The 19397-nt window shown below is 44.8% G+C and overlaps 1 protein-coding gene across 1 annotated transcript in view; it reads left to right on the top strand.

The window, feature by feature from the left end:
• The window catches only part of SLC25A15 (solute carrier family 25 member 15), a 27904-nt gene extending 8568 nt beyond the window's left edge, over positions 1–19336 (top strand). The window contains exons 3-7 of the mRNA XM_035003488.1: positions 7088–7346; positions 11320–11457; positions 14573–14742; positions 15653–15811; positions 16917–19336. Of these exons, the coding sequence (XP_034859379.1) occupies positions 7088–7346; positions 11320–11457; positions 14573–14742; positions 15653–15811; positions 16917–17041 (851 nt within the window). The 3' untranslated portion in view covers positions 17042–19336. The remainder of the gene's footprint in view (positions 1–7087; positions 7347–11319; positions 11458–14572; positions 14743–15652; positions 15812–16916) is intronic.
• Positions 19337–19397: the final 61 nt, after the last annotated feature.

Raw genomic sequence — 19397 nt, 5'->3', positions numbered from 1 at the left:
GCAAGCCTCTCCTCCCTCTTCTAGCTCTGAGGCCTTTTCCTCTTGAGGGTTTGTTTTTCCTTCCACTCTGAAGATTCTTCCTCCTGAGTCTCTTAAGTTCTTCACCTTCTCTGGCTCAACAACCTTTACCTCTTTAACAAATAGCTCAAACCATCACCGGTTTCCTCCCCAGTTCCATGCTTTGAATCTACTAGTTTTATCTACTTTTTCTCGAATTTATATCTTCCTCCTTTCTTTTTTCATTTTGTGGGAGTGTATCTTTCAGTAATTCTTTCATGAATGATTTCTGGCTGCTAAATTTGACGAGGTTTTGCATATTTGAAAAGGTCCTTCATGCTTAATGCTTAAATGCTAATTTAACTTGGTATAGAAATTTAGGTTCAAAATCATTTTCCCTTAGAATGTTAAAGACATTATTCCATGGCTTACTAATGTTCAGTGTTGCTGATGAAAAGTCTGCTGCCAACCCGAGTATTGCTCCTTCATCCTCTCTGGAGGTTTGTAGAATGCTCGCTTTATTCTTTAAATTCAGGGGGATTTTTTCCTCTCTTCTTTCTTTGACCAGTTCATCCTCTGCAATCTCTCTGTTCTCTCCTGTTACTTCTATAGGATGCTGCATCTCTGCATCCATCAATTGTATTGCTTATGGCTTCCTCCACACTTCCCATGACTTTGTGATTTTGTGATTCATCATGGGACAATTCCTTACTTTGGTTTGTATTGTACCCTTTAGCTTCATCTAATTTGCTAGTTATTTCTTTTCTTTTAAAAGTCAAATTTTCAATATCCTCAACTATTTTAGAGTGTGCTACTTCTGTTTCCTTACTTCTATTTTTTGTGTGACTAAATCTTTTATTTATTGCCACTCCTACTGGAGTTCTTTGGATTTTTCATTACTTCTAAAATTTGCTTCAGGTCATTTTTTTTTTTTTTTTTAAAGATTTTAGATTATTTACTTGAGAGAGAGAATGAGCACAAGTGAGTACAAACAGCAGCGGAGAGGCAAGAGGGGTGGAGGGAGAGGGAGAAGGAGAAGCCCCACTGAGCAGGGAGCCCTACTCGGGGCTCTATCCCAGGACCCTGAGATCACGACCTGACCTGAAGACAGATGGTTAACTGACTGAGCCACTCAGGCGCCCCTCCTTCAAGTCATTTTTAAGAAATTTCCTTATCTCTTTAACCACTAAGTCCAGATTTTCCATCAAGCCTAACTTCATCACGGTAACTATTGACATGTCTTTGCCTTTTAAATATAATACCTGAGCCATCTTCTGGTCAGTTTCCAGCAACTGAATTCTTTCCCTGTGGTGATATTTTCTTATTTCTTTGCAAAAGTCTAGTAATTTTTTTCTTATTAAAGATTTTATTTTTAAGTAATCTTTACACCCAATGTGGGGCTTGAACTCGCAACCCTGAGGTCAAGAGTTGCATGCTCTTCTGACAGCCAGCCAGGCATGCCAAGTCTAGCAGTTTCTGACTGTACACAAGACATTGTGGATATGTATTCAAAACGGGAGTGTTTTATTTTCCTGAGGAATTTTTGTTTTTGCAGGTCTGCTAGACTCTCCCAAACTAAAAAATCTTAAAAAAAAAAAAAAAAATACACACACACACACACACATAAATAATCCAGTGAGGGTGATTCACCTCAAAGGAAGTTCTCTGCAGAGCAGGATTTCGTCTTCTGCACAGCAGTGTCTCAGTGCCTGGACAAGGGATCCAGCCTGAGGACACACACACATGCAAAGGGCTTTGTAGTATATCTATAAATCTGGGAGTGTAATACCTCCAGCTTTGTTGTTCTTTCTCAAGATTACTCAGGGACGTTTGTGGTTCCATACAAATTTTAGGATTATTCTGGTTCTGTGAAAAATGCTGGTGGCATTTTGGTAGGGATTGCATTGAATCTGTTGATTTGCTTTGGGTACATGGACATTTTAACAATGTTTGTTCTTCCAATCCACGAGCATAGTACATTTTTCCATTTGTGTTGTCTTCAGTTTCTTCCTCATTGCTGTATAGTTTTCAGAGTACAAGTCTTTTACCTCCTTGGTTAAGTTTATTCCTAAGTATTTTATTCTTTTTGGTGCAATTATAAGTGGGATTGTTTTCTTAATTTCTCTTTCTGCTACTTTGTTATTAGTGTATAAGAAATGCAACAGATTTCTGTATATTTTGTATCCTACAAATTTACTTCATTTATCAGTTTTAATATTTTTTTTGGTGAAGTCTTTAAGGTTTTCTTTAAGTAGCCTCCACTCCCACTGTGGAGCATAATGCAGTGCTTGAACTCATGACCCTGAGATCAAGACCTGAGATGAGATCAAGAGTTGGACACTTACCCAACTGAGCTACCCAGGTGCCCCTAAGGTTTTCTATATGTACTATCATGTCTTGTGCAGTTAGTGACCGCATATCTTCTTCCTTACCAATTTGAATGCCTTTTATTTCTCATCTGATTGCTGTGGCTAGGACTTCTATTACTATGTTAACTAAGCACTGAGTGTGGACATCTCTGTCTTGTTCCTGATCATAGAGGAAAAGCGGTCAGCTTTTCACCATTGAAGATGATGTTAGCTCTGGGTTTTTCATAGATGGCCTTTATTATGTTGAGGTATGTTCTCTCTAAATCTACTTTGTTGAGAGTTTTTTTCGTGAATGGATGTTGTGTTTTGTCAAATGCTTCTCTGCATTTATTGAGATGATCTGCATTTATTGAGTTTTTATCCTCTTGCTAATATGTATGGTGCATCCCATTGATTGATTTCAGAATACTGAAACCACCCTTGCATCCCTGGAATAAAGCCTACTTGATCTTGCTGAAGGATTATTTTTTCTGTATTGTTGAATGCGGTTAGCTAATATTTTGTTGAGGGGGATTTTTGCATCTGTGTTCGTCAGAGGCATTAGCTTGTTGTTTTCTTTTCTGTAGTGTCTTTGTCTGCTTTTGATGTCAGGTAGTGCTGGCCTCCTAGAATGAATTTGGAAGTTTTCCTTTTCTATTTTTTGGAATATTTTGAGAAGGATAGGTATTAACTCTTCTTTGTGTTTGATAGAATTCACCTTTGGATCCCTCTGGTCCTGGAATTTTGTTTGTTGGGAGTTGTTTTTTTTTAATTACTGATTCAGTGTCATTACTAGTAATTGGTCTGTTCAAACTTTTTCTTTTTTTTTTTTTTCTAAGATTTTATTTATTTACTTAGCACAAGCAGGGCTATCAGCAGGCAGAGGGAGAGGGAGAAGCAGGCTCCCCGCTGAGGGGCTCGATCCTAAGACCCTGGGATCATGACCTGAGTCACCCAGGTGCCCCTCTGTTCAAATTTTCTATTTGTGATTCTAGATGTTTCTAGGCATTTATCCATTCCTTGGAGGTTGTCTAATTTGTTGTGATGTAATTTTTCATAATCTTATAATCCTTTGTATTTTTGTGATGTCGGCTTTTTCTTTTTTTATCTTTTATGGTTTTTTGTCTTTCATATGTCTGCTTTGATCTTTATTTCCTTCTACCTTTGGGCTTTGTTTTTTTTTATAGCTCTATTTGGTATAAGGTTAAGTGGTTTGAGATTTTTCTTATTTCTTAAGTTAGGCCTATATTAATAGCTATAAATTTTCCTCTTGGAGATCTAGCAAAAGTAGTTCTAAGATTTTGGGGCATTGTGTTTTTGTTTTCATTTGTCTCCATGAATTTTTTGATTTCCCCTTTGATTTCTTGGTTGATCCATTTAGTGTTTAGTAGCATGTTATTTAACTTCCATGTATTTATGTTCTTTATGGTTTTTTTCTTGTGATTGATTTCTTATTTCATACTGTTGTCAAAAAGATGCTTCATATGATTTCAGTCTTCTTATATTGAGATTTTTTTTGTGGCCTAACATATAGTATATTGTGGAGAATGTTCCATGTGCATTTGACATGAACGTGTAATCTGTTTTTGGATGGAATGTTCTGTATGTATCTGTTATGTTCATCTGGTCTAACGTGTTGTTCAAATCCACTGTTTCCTTGTTAATTTTCTGTCTGGGTGATCTGTTGTATGTGGGGTATTAAAGTCCCCTACTATTACTGTATTACTGTCAATTTTTCCCTTTGTGTCTGTTAATTGCTTTATGTATTTAGGTGCTCCTATGTTGGTGCATAGATATTTATAATATCCTCTTGTTTTCTGCTTGGATTGATCCCTTTATCATTATGTAGTGCCCTTCTTTGTCTCTTGCTAAAGTGTTTATTTTATGGTCTATTTTATGTAAGTATTGCCACCCCAGCTTTTTTTTTTTTTCCTTTGCATGTTAAATGTTTCTCCAGCCCTTCACTTTCAGTGCATGTGTGTTTAGATCTGAAGTGAATCTCTTGTGGGCAGCATATAGATAGGTTTTGCTTTTTTTTTTTTTAATCCATTCAGTCACTGTGTCTTTTTCTTTTTTTTTTCTTTTCTTTCTCTTCTTTCCCCCCCCTTTTTTTTCTTTTCTTTTTAAATGCCATGCCCCATGTGAGGCTTGAACTCATGACCTGTAGATCAAGGGTTGTATTTTCTACTGACTGAGCTGGCCAGGCACCCCGCCCCACCCCTTTATCTTTTGATTGGCAGATTTAGTCCATCAAGGGCCTTTTTTGATTGGAATATTTTGAAAATGATATGCCTCCCTGTGCTGTTAAACAGAACATTTATTGAATGCCTCCATCGGGTTTGAGGTTCTCCATTTTGCATGGGTGGACAAGGTGATCCTGGACTTTCTGGTGAAGGGTCTGCTGCTTGGTCGTTAGCTCTGCCCTCCCCGTTTTCACCACTAACACTATCCCTGCCCTGATAGATTTCCTTAACACCTTGTCATTTTCTGACATAACTATTTTGAGCATAGAAAGCCCACAACACTGGCCTTGGTAAAATGTAGAGTACATCATGGTTTGAGCCCCTCTCCTGAAGAATAAAGTGCAGGGCCTTTTGGGACACCTATGAAAGACTGCAGAATGATTTCCATTTTTCGCTCAAGGAGAATGAGATGATCAGAGGTCTGTGCTCTAAGCAAGTGGAGAAATTCATAGTTATTCATAGCTTCATGGATACTTGATGTGTATCTGAGGACCTGCTAGGTCTCAGTGGCTGGTGCTGGTGTTCAGAATCGTCATCACCCACTTAAGGGGGGCCTGGACAGTATCGTTTATGATAAATTACGTGGGAGTCAGTTACCTCCATAGATGAAAGGAGAGAATTGTAGTTAGCATTTGAAAATGCACTAGCCTCCTACCTTCTCTCTGTTGGAAATATAACTGTTACAGCTATGCAACAAAGGCATATATTAACAACCGGTGATATCTGAACTACTCAAGATGATTGGGTTAAAATATGGAAAAGTTCCAGTTAAAATTGTAATGCTCTGAATGAAATGCTTTATTCAGTTTATCTGCATCTAGGTTACCTAAATTATGTACTCTCTTTAAAAATGTTGACATTCACCTCTTCTTTTGGAATGATTATTTTTATATAATGAGGGTCCTATTTTATTCCTATAAGTGCCTGAGAGAGAATAACTATAATGTAGTAACATCTTATTGAATTATATTCCACTAATTCAGAACTGGGGATAATTTGGCAAGACAAAGTGGAAATGTATCATTACTTTCCTAGAAGAAATGAACTCTCCTAGAAGAAAGTAGGGATAGGATCCCAAATATACTTGTGATTGCTTAAAATAAGAACTCAGTTTTCAGACTCCTTGAAAATGTCTGTTAATCTGCCAGTAATTACGTGGGAGTTACTCAAAACAGCCCCTCTTCTGTCTCTACTCTGCACGATTTAGTCAGAATAACTGTGTAATGTCAAAGTTATGAAATCGCATTTCTTAAATATTTATGTAAGCCTTCAACTTTTTTTTTTTTTTTTTTTTAAGATTTTATTTGAGCGAGAGAGGGAGAGGGTGTGAGCGGGGCAGGACCAGGGGGTGAAGGACAAGCAGACTCCATGCTGCACGCAGAGCCCGACACTGGGTTCGATCTCACGACCTGGCGATCATGACTTGAGCCCAAATCAAGAGTCTGACGCTTGACCGACTGAGCCACCCAGGGGCCCCAGCCTTCTCTTCAATTTTGATGAATCTTTAAAAACCTAATCCAATGGTTAGATTTCCTGACACAGGCAGGGGACGTCTGAGATACAGTGATCTCTGAGGCCCAGGAAAGGTGGATGCATTAACCAGTGGCATTTCCCAAATGCTGACGCAGTCCAGGGTCTGGGGATATGACAGGGTGGTTACAGTTCATTCTTTTCCTTATGTTTAGACTTTTTATGGGTCATCTACAGGAGTTCAGATTTTGCTGTTTTGTAAACTCTTGACAATATAAAAGCATAAAAATACATGATTGATGCTAAGCAAAGGTACGTTTCAGTGCCTTCTCTATTCAAATACAAATCATTAATTGGTAGAGTCCCAATGAAGATTTTCCAAAGGGTCAAATTTTGGCTCTTTAGGGATTAGCCAGGCTCTTTGTCATGTTTATCTGTTGTCTCTTTCCCTGTTTATCTGATAGTCATCTGTACTGCTGGGCAGTAGGCAGAGAGGAGGGATTCACTCCTGCCAGACTTCTCCCCCTCCTTTTGATATGGCTGCACGAACGCAGAGTACCTGCTCTTCATGAGCCAATCCATGCAGCAGCTGTTATCTTAAGCCTTCTCATCCATTTTTATTTAATCCTCATGCTAACCGGATGAGGAACGAGGCTCCAAAGTTAGTATCGCTTGTCCAGAATCTCACAGCAGAGCCAGGCTTCAAGCCCGGGTCCATCTGACCCCATGGCCGACACCCCAGAACACACGCCACACCTTTGCGTTCTGTGGTTTTGACTGCTGACCACATGTTTGTCTCTCCCACCGAGGGCGGGCTCCTTCAGGGCCGGAGCTGGGTGCCGGGCATGCTGGAGACCCTCTGTTGTTGATCGGACTGGGCTTGAAGGTTTGGGAGGGAGAGAGGTCGGAGTGAACTGCAACAGAAGCAAGCCCCTGGGGAGGCTGCTTATCTCTCATTTCCGCGGGTGTTTGATGCTGCGTTCTCAAACAGTACACTGGTGCTGGAGAAGACTTCTGTCCTGGTTTTAGGGGGCACAGCGTGTGTACTGACCGGGCAGCCCTTTGACACCTTGAAAGTGAAGATGCAGACATTCCCCGACCTATACCGGGGCCTCACCGACTGCTGCCTGAAGACCTACTCCCAGGTGGGCTTCCGCGGCTTCTACAAGGGGACCAGCCCAGCACTGATCGCCAACATCGCCGAGAACTCTGTCCTCTTCATGTGCTACGGCTTCTGCCAACAGGTGGTGCGGAAAGTGGTTGGACTGGAAAAGCAGGCCAGGCTGAGGTGAGTGGTGGGCACTAATGCTTTTTCCCTTTGTTTAAAAAGACAACACTGTTGCATAGTCAAGATTTTTATGATATTCTCCCCCTTTATGGGAAGAATGTTTTCCTTTTTTAAAATAACCACTTTCTGTCTGATCGTGAAGTCGTATACCGTCATCATATAAAACTTGGCAAACAGGTATTCTGCAGAAGGATTGCCTGTAATGCACCATGGAGAATGAGCCACCCTTACGTGTTGGTATTCTCCAGGAAGATGCTTCTCAGATATTACTTCTCCTGTGGGCACAAGGGCTGGACTGGAGCCGTAGATGCAACTCGTGAGCCAAGTTTTGGGTTCCACTTCATCAGCAAAATGCAGAGGATCGGAAGAAGCTGCCTGAGCCAGATAGGTTTGAGAGAAACTTAGAATTTTAGGAAGAGTTGGAAGCATCTGTGAAGATGGAGATGAACCTACTCATTGGTCAAGTCTGCCCAAACATTAGACTTTGGCTTGTGCTTGGTCATCCCTTGGATGTTTATTTACACAGAGACTATAAAGAATTCGGGAACCACTGGGATGTGTAGCCCTTCCTTTTTTCAACAATGATTTATTTTAAATCATTTAAAATTGTATCAGCTTCATGGTTGCAAAGGGCGGATAGCCATATGGGTCGTTTGGAATTGGAATCCCTATTGTAACTCAGGAACCACCTGACTAAAGTAGGCCCCTTTTGTACAGAAATGTTCTCTGGAGGTACCTAGCAGTCTCAAAGATGTGCCCTTTTATAGGCAAGAGTTTTGTCTTCATGGATGGAACTTATTTTTTAGAGGCTTGGGACTGGATGAAGTCACCCAGGGAGATAGCATCTGTAGAGAGCTGCGCACTGATTCTAGGACCTTCCAGCCCAGAAGGGTCACAAAGAAGAGGAGGAAGTAAATAAGCAGGAGACAAACTAGGAGAATGTGGGATCTCATGATAGAGACTGACAGAACACTGTAGCGACTGTCGCTCTCCCCCCAGGGGGGGAGACTTTGGGAGGAGACCAGAGGTTTAGGTCCCCGGCAGCATTCCTAGAGGAGGATGCCTCGTGGAGAAGACAGAGATAGCAAGCAGTCACGTGAGGTCCTGGAGGAAGTCCTGCAGCCAAGAAGCCATCCTGTTTCATGTGGCCTCCCCGCACCTTCCTCGTTTTCAGTCTTGATGAGGTGGCAGGGGGCTGCATCTTCATCCAGCGGAGCAGTGTTTGCTGATTACCTGGCAAGGAAATGCTACCTTAGAGTTTACAGAGCTGGGACATCCATGGCTTTCCTGTTTTGTTTAGCCCTCATCACGGTCCTGGGAGAACAGCAAAGCCTGTGCTGTTCTCTGTTTTAGAGAGGGGGACTCGGACCTGCAGATACTGGCTTAGGATCCTATTATTTGAGTTCACAGCCGAGAGTAGGACCCACAGCCATGTCTTCCGAGTCCCCGTCCAGTACTCTTTCTGTAAGACCAGAGTCGGGGCTCTGGACTATGTGGTGGGGGTTGGGTCTAGAGGAAAGCGTGGTAAGTAGAGGCAATGAAAGGAAAGCAGTGCTTGGAAGAACCTGCCGGGAATTTCAGCAATAATACCGTAAATATTTGCCTGTCCTTGGTTTGAACACCACCCCAAGTAGGGTTCTTCTTTGACCTTTGGCCATGTGAGGTCTTAACACAGCAGGAGTGTTCAGGTACATGTTTGTTGAATGGGTGACAAGCAGTCGATTCTTCAAATCCTATCCTATGCCTCCTGCGTTTCAGTTCCAGGTCCAAACACCTCTACTGCAGGTGCAGCCTGGGGCCCTGCACACCTCATCGAGTGCCCTGGTAGAGGGGATTATTTATGAGAGAGCCAAAGTCCACTGTAAGTCTGATTTGGCCTTGTTGCACCAGAACAACATGCTTGTATTCATTCAGGTGGCTGACTCGTTACTGCATCTTAGGTTGAATAGATGTCCACATGGAGTGATGTCACCTTTGTTCCAGCAAAGTTGGCAACTCTGGTTACTGACCCTAACTGTTGCTGGTCAGCGAGTTGATGGAGAGTCCCTGAGGGAGACAGAGTACAGATCTGCAGGCTGGCCAAAAGACCGCAGAAACCACTTTAAGCTTTGGTTTTGACAAACCGCTAGGTAGGTGTGAACTGTGTTGGACAGTTTCCATACACTAGAAGCCAAGTGCAAGTACAGTCGTATGTCTGGCTCTCACCAGGTAACGGTCTGATACCTGATTCTCTAAAATGAAAAGCAAGTCCAGACTGCAAGCAGGGTCTTCCCCCTGGAAGAAAGCCTCGCTCCCAGCCAACTCTTCTGGGACCTGAGTGTAGCAGGCCAAGAAGGCCTGGGCCCCCGCCTGCGTCTGTCCGGTGGCACCGAGACCAGGTCACCAGGGCATAGAAGGTTGGGGCTTAGATTGGAGATGGCCCCTGATTTTATGCTCCTGTCTGACCTCAGTTTGTGTGACTGTTTAACGGAACTCTGTGACAGCTGAATATGCCAGGTCTGTTAGGCTTTTGCTCACGATTTGGGGAAAACCTGTGAGGGGATCCCACTACCCAGGGCAGCCAGGTGAGGGGGTTACCTCATGGGGCTGTGGCGGCCCGGTGGTTAGGTGACGGTGGGCTGCTGGCATTGAACGGGTGAGAGTCAGGGAGCCAGTCATCCTGTGAGCAGCTGGGTCCTTCCTGCCCGACCCCAGGTGCCCGCCAAGCTCCTGTGACAGAACACTGTCTGGGTTGGAAGGGATTTTATTTTCCGACCCTCGTGAACACTCAGAGAATTCCTGACAACTGATTTCTCAGACTTTCCCCTGTATTTTTGAACTCTGATGGGCCCTCACTTTCACAGCCCTGCTGGTGGCTGGTGGTACCAGACCCTTCTGAGGTGAGATGAATACTTCAGGTTTTTGTGTTTATGTGCATTTGTTCCTCCATTTAGATTTCCGACGTAGCCATTTTACCTCCAGCCATCGAGCTTGCTGATGGGCACTGCCTTCACCACCCCCCAGCATCGCGCACTCCTGGTGCCCTCTGTGGCTGAGGTCAGGAGGTCGTCAGCAGAGCTGGGAATTCTTTCTGCAATGAGCAGCTTTTTGGTTAAAAATTTATCTGGGGCTTTCATCTACAACAACAGTTATGTTATACATGTGGTTGCTCCAGGTTGGATTTTGGGCACGCACGGATGGCTCCAGAACCTTGTTTTATGAAGCTTAGTGACAGATACACTCAAGTATTGACGATTTGTGTCTTTGGGGTGGTGGGAGTTTGGGTAATTTTTTCCTCCATCTCTCTTTGTTTTGTTTTGTATATCCCTATGTCTTAATTCGGGCTGCTCTAACAAAATACTGTCAGCTGGGTGGCCTAACGTTTGTTTCTCACAGTTTGGGAAACTGGAAAGTCCGAGATCATGGTGCTGGTTGTTGGTGTCTGGTGAGGGCCCATTTGCTGGTTTACATAGGGACATCTCCTTGCTGTGTCCTCAAAGGGTGGAGAGAGATCGGTGGTCTCTTAAGACAGTAATCCCATCATGGGGGAGTTCTACCCTCACGACCTCATCTAAACCTAATTACTTCCCACAGATCCCCTCCAAATACCATCATTTTTTGGGGGGGGGGCTAAGGCTTCAGCATAGAGCTTTAGGGATGGGGGATACATTCTGTGCATAGCACTCTAATAAAAGGGGCATGGATTTTGCTGTCAGGCAGACCCGGGTTTGAATCCTAACATTACCCCATAGTAGTGGTATGACTTTGGGTGCATTATGTATTCTATGTATTGTTTTTCCACATGAAAAATGGGGTGTTGGTGTTGGCCTCACAGAGCTTTGGGATCCTTAGATGAAACAGTGTGTGCACGTTCCCAGTGGGCACTCAGAAAAGTGTTCCTCTCCTTTGATCCTTGCTCTCCCTTACCAGCCGAGTGCTTTGCGTGGTGAGTGAATGAATGTGTAACCGGCCTCCTGTGCTGGTTCCCTTCCAGTGACCTGCAGAACGCGGCCGCGGGTTCCTTCGCCTCTGCCTTTGCTGCCCTGGTGCTCTGCCCCACCGAGCTTGTCAAGTGCCGGCTGCAGACCATGTATGAGATGGAGTCATCAGGAAAGATAGCCAGAAGCCAGAAGTAAGCACTGCTTGGGCACAAACGTTGGGGCTCTGTTGCCTTGGTGCACTGAGTATTTGTCAATTTTATATTATACTTAAAACTACGTGGCAGAGAAGGAGATTTATCTACTCCAAAATACTGTGTTTTTAGAACTCTTTCCCCTACCAGGCAGAGGACAGCATTCTGCATGAACTTTCTGATGGTTGGATCCACCCCCGCTCCCACAACAGAACACTGTATGCGGATATTCAATACCTGGGAAGCGGAGGGGGGGGCGGGGGGGCCGGGGGGGAGCCTCCTATCACTCTTGGCTCGTTGAATGTGTGAGGCATGGTCCCCAGCTGTGTTGGAGGCACATAGCAGACAGCTTTGGAGCCGGGTCTGAGAGCTGGGCCTTCATAAGTGCCAATTTGGGTTCCAAGATGAATATTTGATGCCCGTTCCCAGGTTTCACGTGGGCTGATCAGCCCAGATCCCAGGGTCACTTCCTTACCTCCCTCCCCGATCCTTCGCATGTCCCCACAGAGGGCCCAGGTTCTGAGAAAACTCCTCAGAGCCCTCGTGAGCTACTCTTTAACCATCAAAACACTCTCCCCCTCAGCCTTGAAAACAGATCCTAGTTACATGAGAGTGTGTCATATGCAGTATGATTTATTTGGATTGTGAAGCAATTTATTGTCTTTATTACTCTCAATACTTATTTATCTTAACATCTGGCTGACTAAAGCTCTTTGTCACTGTGGTTAACTCAAAGTCTGTAAATCTGATGGGAAAAATCAGATAAATTGACCATTTACAGAATTAGTCTCGTCCCGGTGAGGATGGGGTCTCTAATAGAGCTCTGTATCCTGCACCCTTGAGATTCATTACAACCAGTTTGAATCTATTATTTATAGCCTAGAGGTCCAAAAGCATAAGTCTTTAAAACTTTTTATTGAAATACAATGTACACACAGAAATCGTAAGTGGGGGTTCTAATAGTCATTAAACACTTTTGTAACCAGTGCCCAGATTAAGAGGTAGAACATGAACAGCACCCACAAAGTTGCTCTCATGTTCCTTAGAAGTAGGTGACGAGTATTAAAAAGGGCACGTGTTATACACAAACAGTGAATCATGGAACACTACATCAAAAACTGATGATGTAATGTATGGTGATTAACATAACATAATAAAAGAAAAAAGGTAGTTTAAGGTATTTTTTAAAATTTTTTAATTTAAATTCAATTTAGTTAACATATAATGTATTATTAGTTCCAGGGGTAGAATTTAGTGATTCATCACTTAAATACAACACCCAGTGCTCATTAATTACATCAAGCACCCTCCTTAATGCCCATCACCCAGTTACCCCGTCCCCCTCCCCACCTCCCCTCCAGCAACCTTCAGTTTGTTTCCTAAGGTACTTTCAAAGAAAGTAATTGTTGGCTCCAAAAACTTAAGCGAATGGACACCTTGCACAAAAGTAAATATTGGTTGACTATCTTTTAGGTGTGGCTGTGCCCACCCAGGGGTATATGGTAGCCTGGGGTTAAGACTTGGGTCAGAAGGTAGGCTAATCGTGTTAAGTTGATTACTGTGTTACATTCCCATTATAGAATGGGAGCTGAGTTGCAGGAAGGACCTGGATAATGAGTGATGCGTGATGAAGCTTTCTGAAATGCTTTTGATTACCTGGGAGTTTGATTCTTCACTGGTCCAAGTGAGGTCACCTGCTGAGAGCAAAGTGAGGAGCAAGGGGTTCTCTAAACCACAATAAGGATGTGGTTTCTGGTGCTGTTTGTTTTTCTGACAGATAAAGCCTGCCATGGTGCACACCATCAGGAAGATGGGTCTACACAGAAAGTGTCCTGCATTCCAGCTGCTACAGGGCGCTGATCATCCTGAAATAAAAATTCTTGCATACCTACTTTCTAAGAACTAAATTCTCAGTGCTTCTTGCCCTGTAGAATTTCTAAGAATTTCCTTTGTCTTGCCTTCAAGTAACATCTACTCCCTTGCTCATTCCCTGCACTAACACAAAACAAAATAAACCCTAAGCACGTGAACAGATTCCTTCAATACACACCAGTTCAAAAGAAAAATTGAGGAGGGTAGGCATTGAGGGAGGTAGAGGACTGAGCAAATACAAGGCCATTTTTTATTCTTGCTGAGCTTGGACAGCTCCTTCTTGTAATTTCTCTTATTCGTTGTTGGAAGGAAGTGGGTATTGGCTCTTTTACATCTTGGATAATGACATCTAGAATGTATGAATGCACTTTTTTTTTTTTTCAAATGAACTGACAAAGGAATTTGTTTATTGAGGGCAAGAGGATGCAAGCAATATAAAAATCAAGAGCTTGTCTGGCTTTCCCTGACTTTTCTTTCTCTGCTTGTCAGATGGGGGTTGGATTTTATTTGTACATTTTCTGAGGGTCCCGATCTGCTCATGGAATCCTTTATACAGGGGGAAGCTGTGGGGCAGATTCCTGAAGACCCCTTCTCCCCCTGCCCTCGGGAGAACTGTCATCGGGCAGGAGTGTTGCTCGGTGCCACCTACTTCTTTCCCTTCTGTTTCATGTGTACCACAAAACAGACATTGCCTGCAGTGGTGAGCCGAGCAGTTAGCGAAAAGCAGCTCTGGGAGTCCGCTCTGCCATGTCGGCACTGGTCTAGGTCCTTCATTGTTTTGTCCACAGCCAGAGGAGGGCTTTCTGATTTTCCAAAAAGTCCAGGGACCTCCTTTTCCAGGAGTATTCCCAGGGCTTCCTTTGCTGAGTGGCACACTTGGGAAATGTGAACATGGTTCCATTTGAGACGGGGTTCTGGCGTGGTCTGCTGAAATCTTGGCCGGGGGTGCAGCAGGCACACGCAGCTCTGTATGAATGTGCACCTTAATAATGTGTCATCGCTGTCGGATAGTTCAGGTGAGAACAGCTGTCCTAAAATAATTGTATCTGTGCTTCTCTGAGATTTCTTCCCTGCAGAAGCCTCTTATTCTCAGAATTCGGGTCGCTCAGTTTCTAGAATCAGCTGTTCCCTGCCTGCCCAGGGCTGAGCCAGGCCTGCCACCAGGCTGGGAGCGCTGGCCTCACTGCCCCCCCCCTTCCCCCCCCCCCCCCCGCCCTAAGCGCAGCTCCCTGTCTCTTTGCAGCACCGTCTGGTCCGTGGTGAAGAGCGTCCTCAGGAAGGACGGCCCCTTGGGCTTCTACCACGGCCTCTCCAGCACCTTACTCCGAGAAGTGCCCGGCTATTTCTTCTTCTTTGGCGGTTATGAACTGAGCAGGTCGTTTTTTGCCTCAGGGAGATCGAAGGATGAACTAGGTAAGCGTGCGCTGGGGTTTCTGGAGGCTGGAAAGGACCTTGGCACCTTCCTCAGGGTGCACTCATGTCCTCACCATGGGGCTGAAGCAGTGCATCCCAAACTTCTTCACTAGAATAACATTTTAGGGGAGAATGCAGAAATTACTTTCCTGTGGGAAATCTCCAATAACAGGGTAAATCGCCTGTAGAGCATTTTGCAATAAGCTTAAAACTTGGTAATAAATCTTGAGAGAGTGTTTCCAGAGCACTGAAAACTGTCGTTCTTTCTAGCTTGTCCTGTGTAGCTGCTTGGCACGGCCATGTCCATGTTTGGCTTGCATGAATGATTGCTTTTTTCTTCTCAAACCCATCTCTTCAGTGTTTTGGACTTATTCTGGGGTTAGGCAAGCTCCCAGGCTTAAGTATCGTGTTTAATAAGACAACTTTGGTTTTCATGGTAAAGGAAGAATCAGGGCTGTGGGGCATTAAAATAATGAAAAACTTCAGACTGAGAGGGTTGGAAAAAATGTGACCTGTGTTTCACTGGGCACTGTTCTCCTTCCCCATGGCGGGGGGCGGGGGGGCATTGCCATGTTGCTGGGGGCCTGCTGGTTCTGTGTGGGCCAGCCCTCTGGAGGGCAGGCCAGGTGAGCCACAGCGTCACAGTGACCAGCACCAATGCGGTCCTACCGTGATGAGGGCAGACCCAGAGTGCCACATGGGTCCTTGTGCCCGTGAGCAGGGACCCCGGAGCGGGCTTGATCCCTGAAGTCATGACCTGAGCTGAAGGCAGACGCCTTACTGACTGAGCCACCCAGGCGCCCCAAGCATCAGCATTTTTATTCCCGTCTACCTGCAGCCTCTCCTACACTGAATTCTGGAAATGCTGTTTTTGAGACAAAAACCACTGTTTGCTCATGTCCTTGTCCAGGCCCTGTCCCTCTGATGTTAAGCGGTGGAGTTGGTGGAATCTGCCTCTGGCTTGCTGTTTACCCAGTGGATTGCGTCAAATCCAGAATTCAAGTTCTTTCTATGTCTGGAAAACAGGCAGGATTTATCGGAACCTTCATAAGCATTGTGAAAAATGAAGGTGAGTCTGCTCATTGCAGAAACGGAGTGGCTATGTACAGACTGGTCATTTCACTGTAAGCCTCGTTGAGGTTGATCACGTGTGCGTGGTTGCTCTCTCCCCCCCCCCCCCCCCCCCCCCCCCCCGTCTCCTGTCCCTTTTCTAGCACAGTTTCCCGCTTCCAAACCCCTTCTTTAGCTTCCTTCCATTCTCAAGAACGTTTGATGTTGTTGTTCCTCACTCCTGGGCCAGGATTCTTTGTTCTAAATAGGCTGGAGGGAACTTTAAAAATATAGACTGCCTAAGGGGACAAATGCTTTGAAGTCAGCACCACTTGTTTTATATAATATGGATAGTATCAGAAAATGATCTCTAACAGAGCCACCAAGGGATTTAAAAGAACGTGCAGCAAGTCCTTAATGCTAAGACTTCCTGAAAGTGATTGGCTCTGAATTTTGAGAGTTATGCAGGAGGATAAAGATTTTCTAGGTGATGTTGGTATAACGCCAGGATCATGCCACTGGTGAGTAAAGACCTGTCCTTCCAGCATCCTCTATACATCTTCCACCTTGGGATGTGAACTTCTCGGGCTTGATTTTGAGAGCGAGCACAGTCGCAGGGTGTGGAAACCGTTTAGTTCATACCCCAAAGTTGAGTGACACTTCATAGTTTCACAAAGTACTTAGGCCTCCCTCGTCCACTTGGATCTTCATAACCACCTTGGGCAGTGCCAGCAGTAGACCCAGGATTCTGACTCTGCTTTTGGCCCGATGCCTCGTGGTGACCCTGCAAGGCTGCCACCCCCTGTGGTCCTGGGGTTGCTTCTGTCTGCCCAGGTGAGGCCTCTGTTCTGCCCAGTCCACTTACCAGGAGTGAACTGGGCCTGGGATTAGTGTGTGGTACCTGAGCATCACCCAGCTTTGCTGGAAGACCTGATGCCTGTCCTCGTTTCCATTAGTCTCTTTCGTTCCCATTCATCCAGGGAAACCTGGAAAAAGTCCTCCCAGCACTTGTTGGCGTTCAGTGCGTTGTCTGGATTTGTAGGTGTCCAGCCCTGTGCTCTGAGGCTTCACGGGGTCTCTCCGAGGAGGGGCGTCTCAGTCTTTGATCACTTTTTGTCTTCTAGGAATAACGGCCTTATATTCTGGACTGAAACCTACTATGATTCGAGCATTCCCTGCCAATGGGGCGCTCTTTTTGGCCTATGAATATAGCAGGAAGCTGATGATGAGCCAGTTTGAAGCCTATTGAAGTGTCCTGGTGAACCGAGATCCAAGTCTAGGCATTTGACGACTACAGTTCATCTCAGGGTTTCGTGGAGTACAAGACCAATGTGGAATTATTTTGGTTTCGTAGGAATTTTTTGTTTTGTTTGGTCTTCCCTTATTCTACCCTAAATCTTAAACTTTGTGGAAAGGGCCTCTATTTTATATCCTAAAATTTCTGCCCATATTTGTACTGAAGTAGAGAAGTTGCTGCTTTTGTCCTTGGTGGGACATTAAGGGTGAGCTGCCGGCCCTGCGCACAGTCTGAAAGGCTAAATATAGTTTTGTCGGGGCTTTGGCATAAACCTGTATGTGTCCATGCAGATTGGGTGGTCACATGTTGAATTCTCAGATCTCACCAGAAAACCTCAGAGGTAACCATGTTTCATGAAGCTGGCTATGAACGATTCCTTATTCTAGATGTAGGCTCTCTTTTAAAATCTTAGTACCTGCACTACACTGAGTGGCTAAAGTTAAGTTTTTCTGTGGTGCTTGAAAACTAAAATATCCATGTAGATTTTGTAGAGGAGAACATACCTGCATACTGGTGTGGCTTCCACGTGAACGATTTAAGTTAGGAGTAAGCCTCTTGGATTTTCCCAAGATGTTCTACTGTTAAAATAGTGCCATTCATTTCCTTGGTGGGATCATCTTCTGCACCTGATGCACAGTCAGGTGCGGTGGGAGTAGCACGCCCCTCACCTGCGCCAGCTTCCCTTCTCTCCCAAAGAACTCCCCCTCTGCTGGGCCTTAGCTTGAGGGAGAGGCTGAGGGAAGGGGGGCTCTGCTGCTGTGCTTTGTGAAGACCTGTGACTGACAAACAGCCCTTAGCTGCTTCTGTCTCTGGGTCCTGGCCCGGGTAGGATTCCAGAGTATTTCTTTGGACCGTCTATGGGCTGTTGATCCACTTCGGACCACTCACTTACTGCCTCCACCGTTCAGAAACCCTTCCCGGGAGCAGAGTGCCAAAGCCAAGAGAAGCCCTTGTTCCCTGTCTGGTACCTGAAGGACAGTGCTCGTGGGCACAGTCCTCTCTCTGCTGGAACTGGACAGAACCTAGTGCTTGTCCTCCACAGTGAGTGATGTCGGGCTGACCCTTTAAGTTTATCTTGGGATCCATGACCGCCATGTTTCTTACAGTGTTGGAGCCTTTTACATTTGGTACCGGCAGGCCCTGGCTTTTCATGATTGTATAAAGGGGCAGACTTTATAAAGTGATGAAACAAGCAAAGTAATTGTATTAAGCTATGCCGTATGTATGCACTAACCACCACCATAAAACCCCAGGTCACCTGGTGTAAGAGGGTCCTTTCTTATCCCCACTTAGGCAAGCCCCCTCCTTCCGTGCCACTCCAAGACCAGCACGGGCTCTCTCAGAAACAGGTGTTCTTAAGCAGCCTGTTAGGCTAGAAGCGAGCAGGCTGACCCTGCTGATGTCTGTCCCGTGTGCGTGTCTGTCCTTGTTGGCACACTGTAAGCCTTGCGTGAACCCTCCGGTTTCCTGAAGCTTTTTGTTCTCCGCAGAGCCTCTCTGCTGACTCTAGCCATGCGCCAGAAGGAAGAGGGTCAAGGGAAGCGAGCTGCTGACCCCCGGGGGCTGCGGCAGACGTTTGGGGAGGGGCGTGCTCGGGCTTGTGCCTCAGGGACTCCAGAGCAACGGCTGGTCTGCCATCTGCTTTTTCTTTGAAAGAAAATCATGTTTTCTACCTTTTCTCTCCGTTCTTAAATGGTCAGTAGCTACTGAGTGGTGCTTCATCTGGACAGGCCTGGACTGAAGCAGAAGAGAAAATGGGGGCTGGCTTCCAGCAGGAAGTGAACTACTTCAGAATCCGTGAGCCCAGTCGAGTTAGGCCTGTCGGCAGTGGACCGTCTCACACGTGGTCCTTTAAAGATTTAACTGCCTGCAATAGCAACAGTCCGAGGCAAGTAAAAGTAGGAGTAAGGAATGAAACCTAAATCAGGGGAATTTTTTTTTTCATTCTATCTGCTTAATTCGTGGTTTGGTATTTGGACACAGTTGGTACCATTTCAGCTCTGTACTCCAGACAAAAACAGTAACTTGAAATCATGTTTAAAGCAATTCTGTTCTATCATCATTAAATTATTTACCTAATATTTGAGTATATGATGAGTTGTTTTAAGTACTTTACATGCTAAGAGCCATTCTTGTGAGGAATGTTTGAGTTATGTAGAGTAATATTTCAAGGTGGTGGTTTTACTGCAATGAGGATTGTGTTTTGTCGGCAATATTCCTGATGTAAAATAATTTCACTCTAACTGACAAACGTATGTGTTCTTTATATACACTGCAGTTGTGAAAGTTGGCCCGCTAGCTTTATTCT

This window comes from Mirounga leonina, unplaced genomic scaffold (assembly GCF_011800145.1).
Source record: "Mirounga leonina isolate KUSES-001 unplaced genomic scaffold, KU_Mleo_1.0 Mir_127, whole genome shotgun sequence".
NCBI lineage: Eukaryota > Metazoa > Chordata > Mammalia > Carnivora > Phocidae > Mirounga > Mirounga leonina.
The sequence above is the reverse complement of the archived record's forward strand: the minus strand, read 5'-3'. Positions and strand labels throughout refer to the sequence as shown.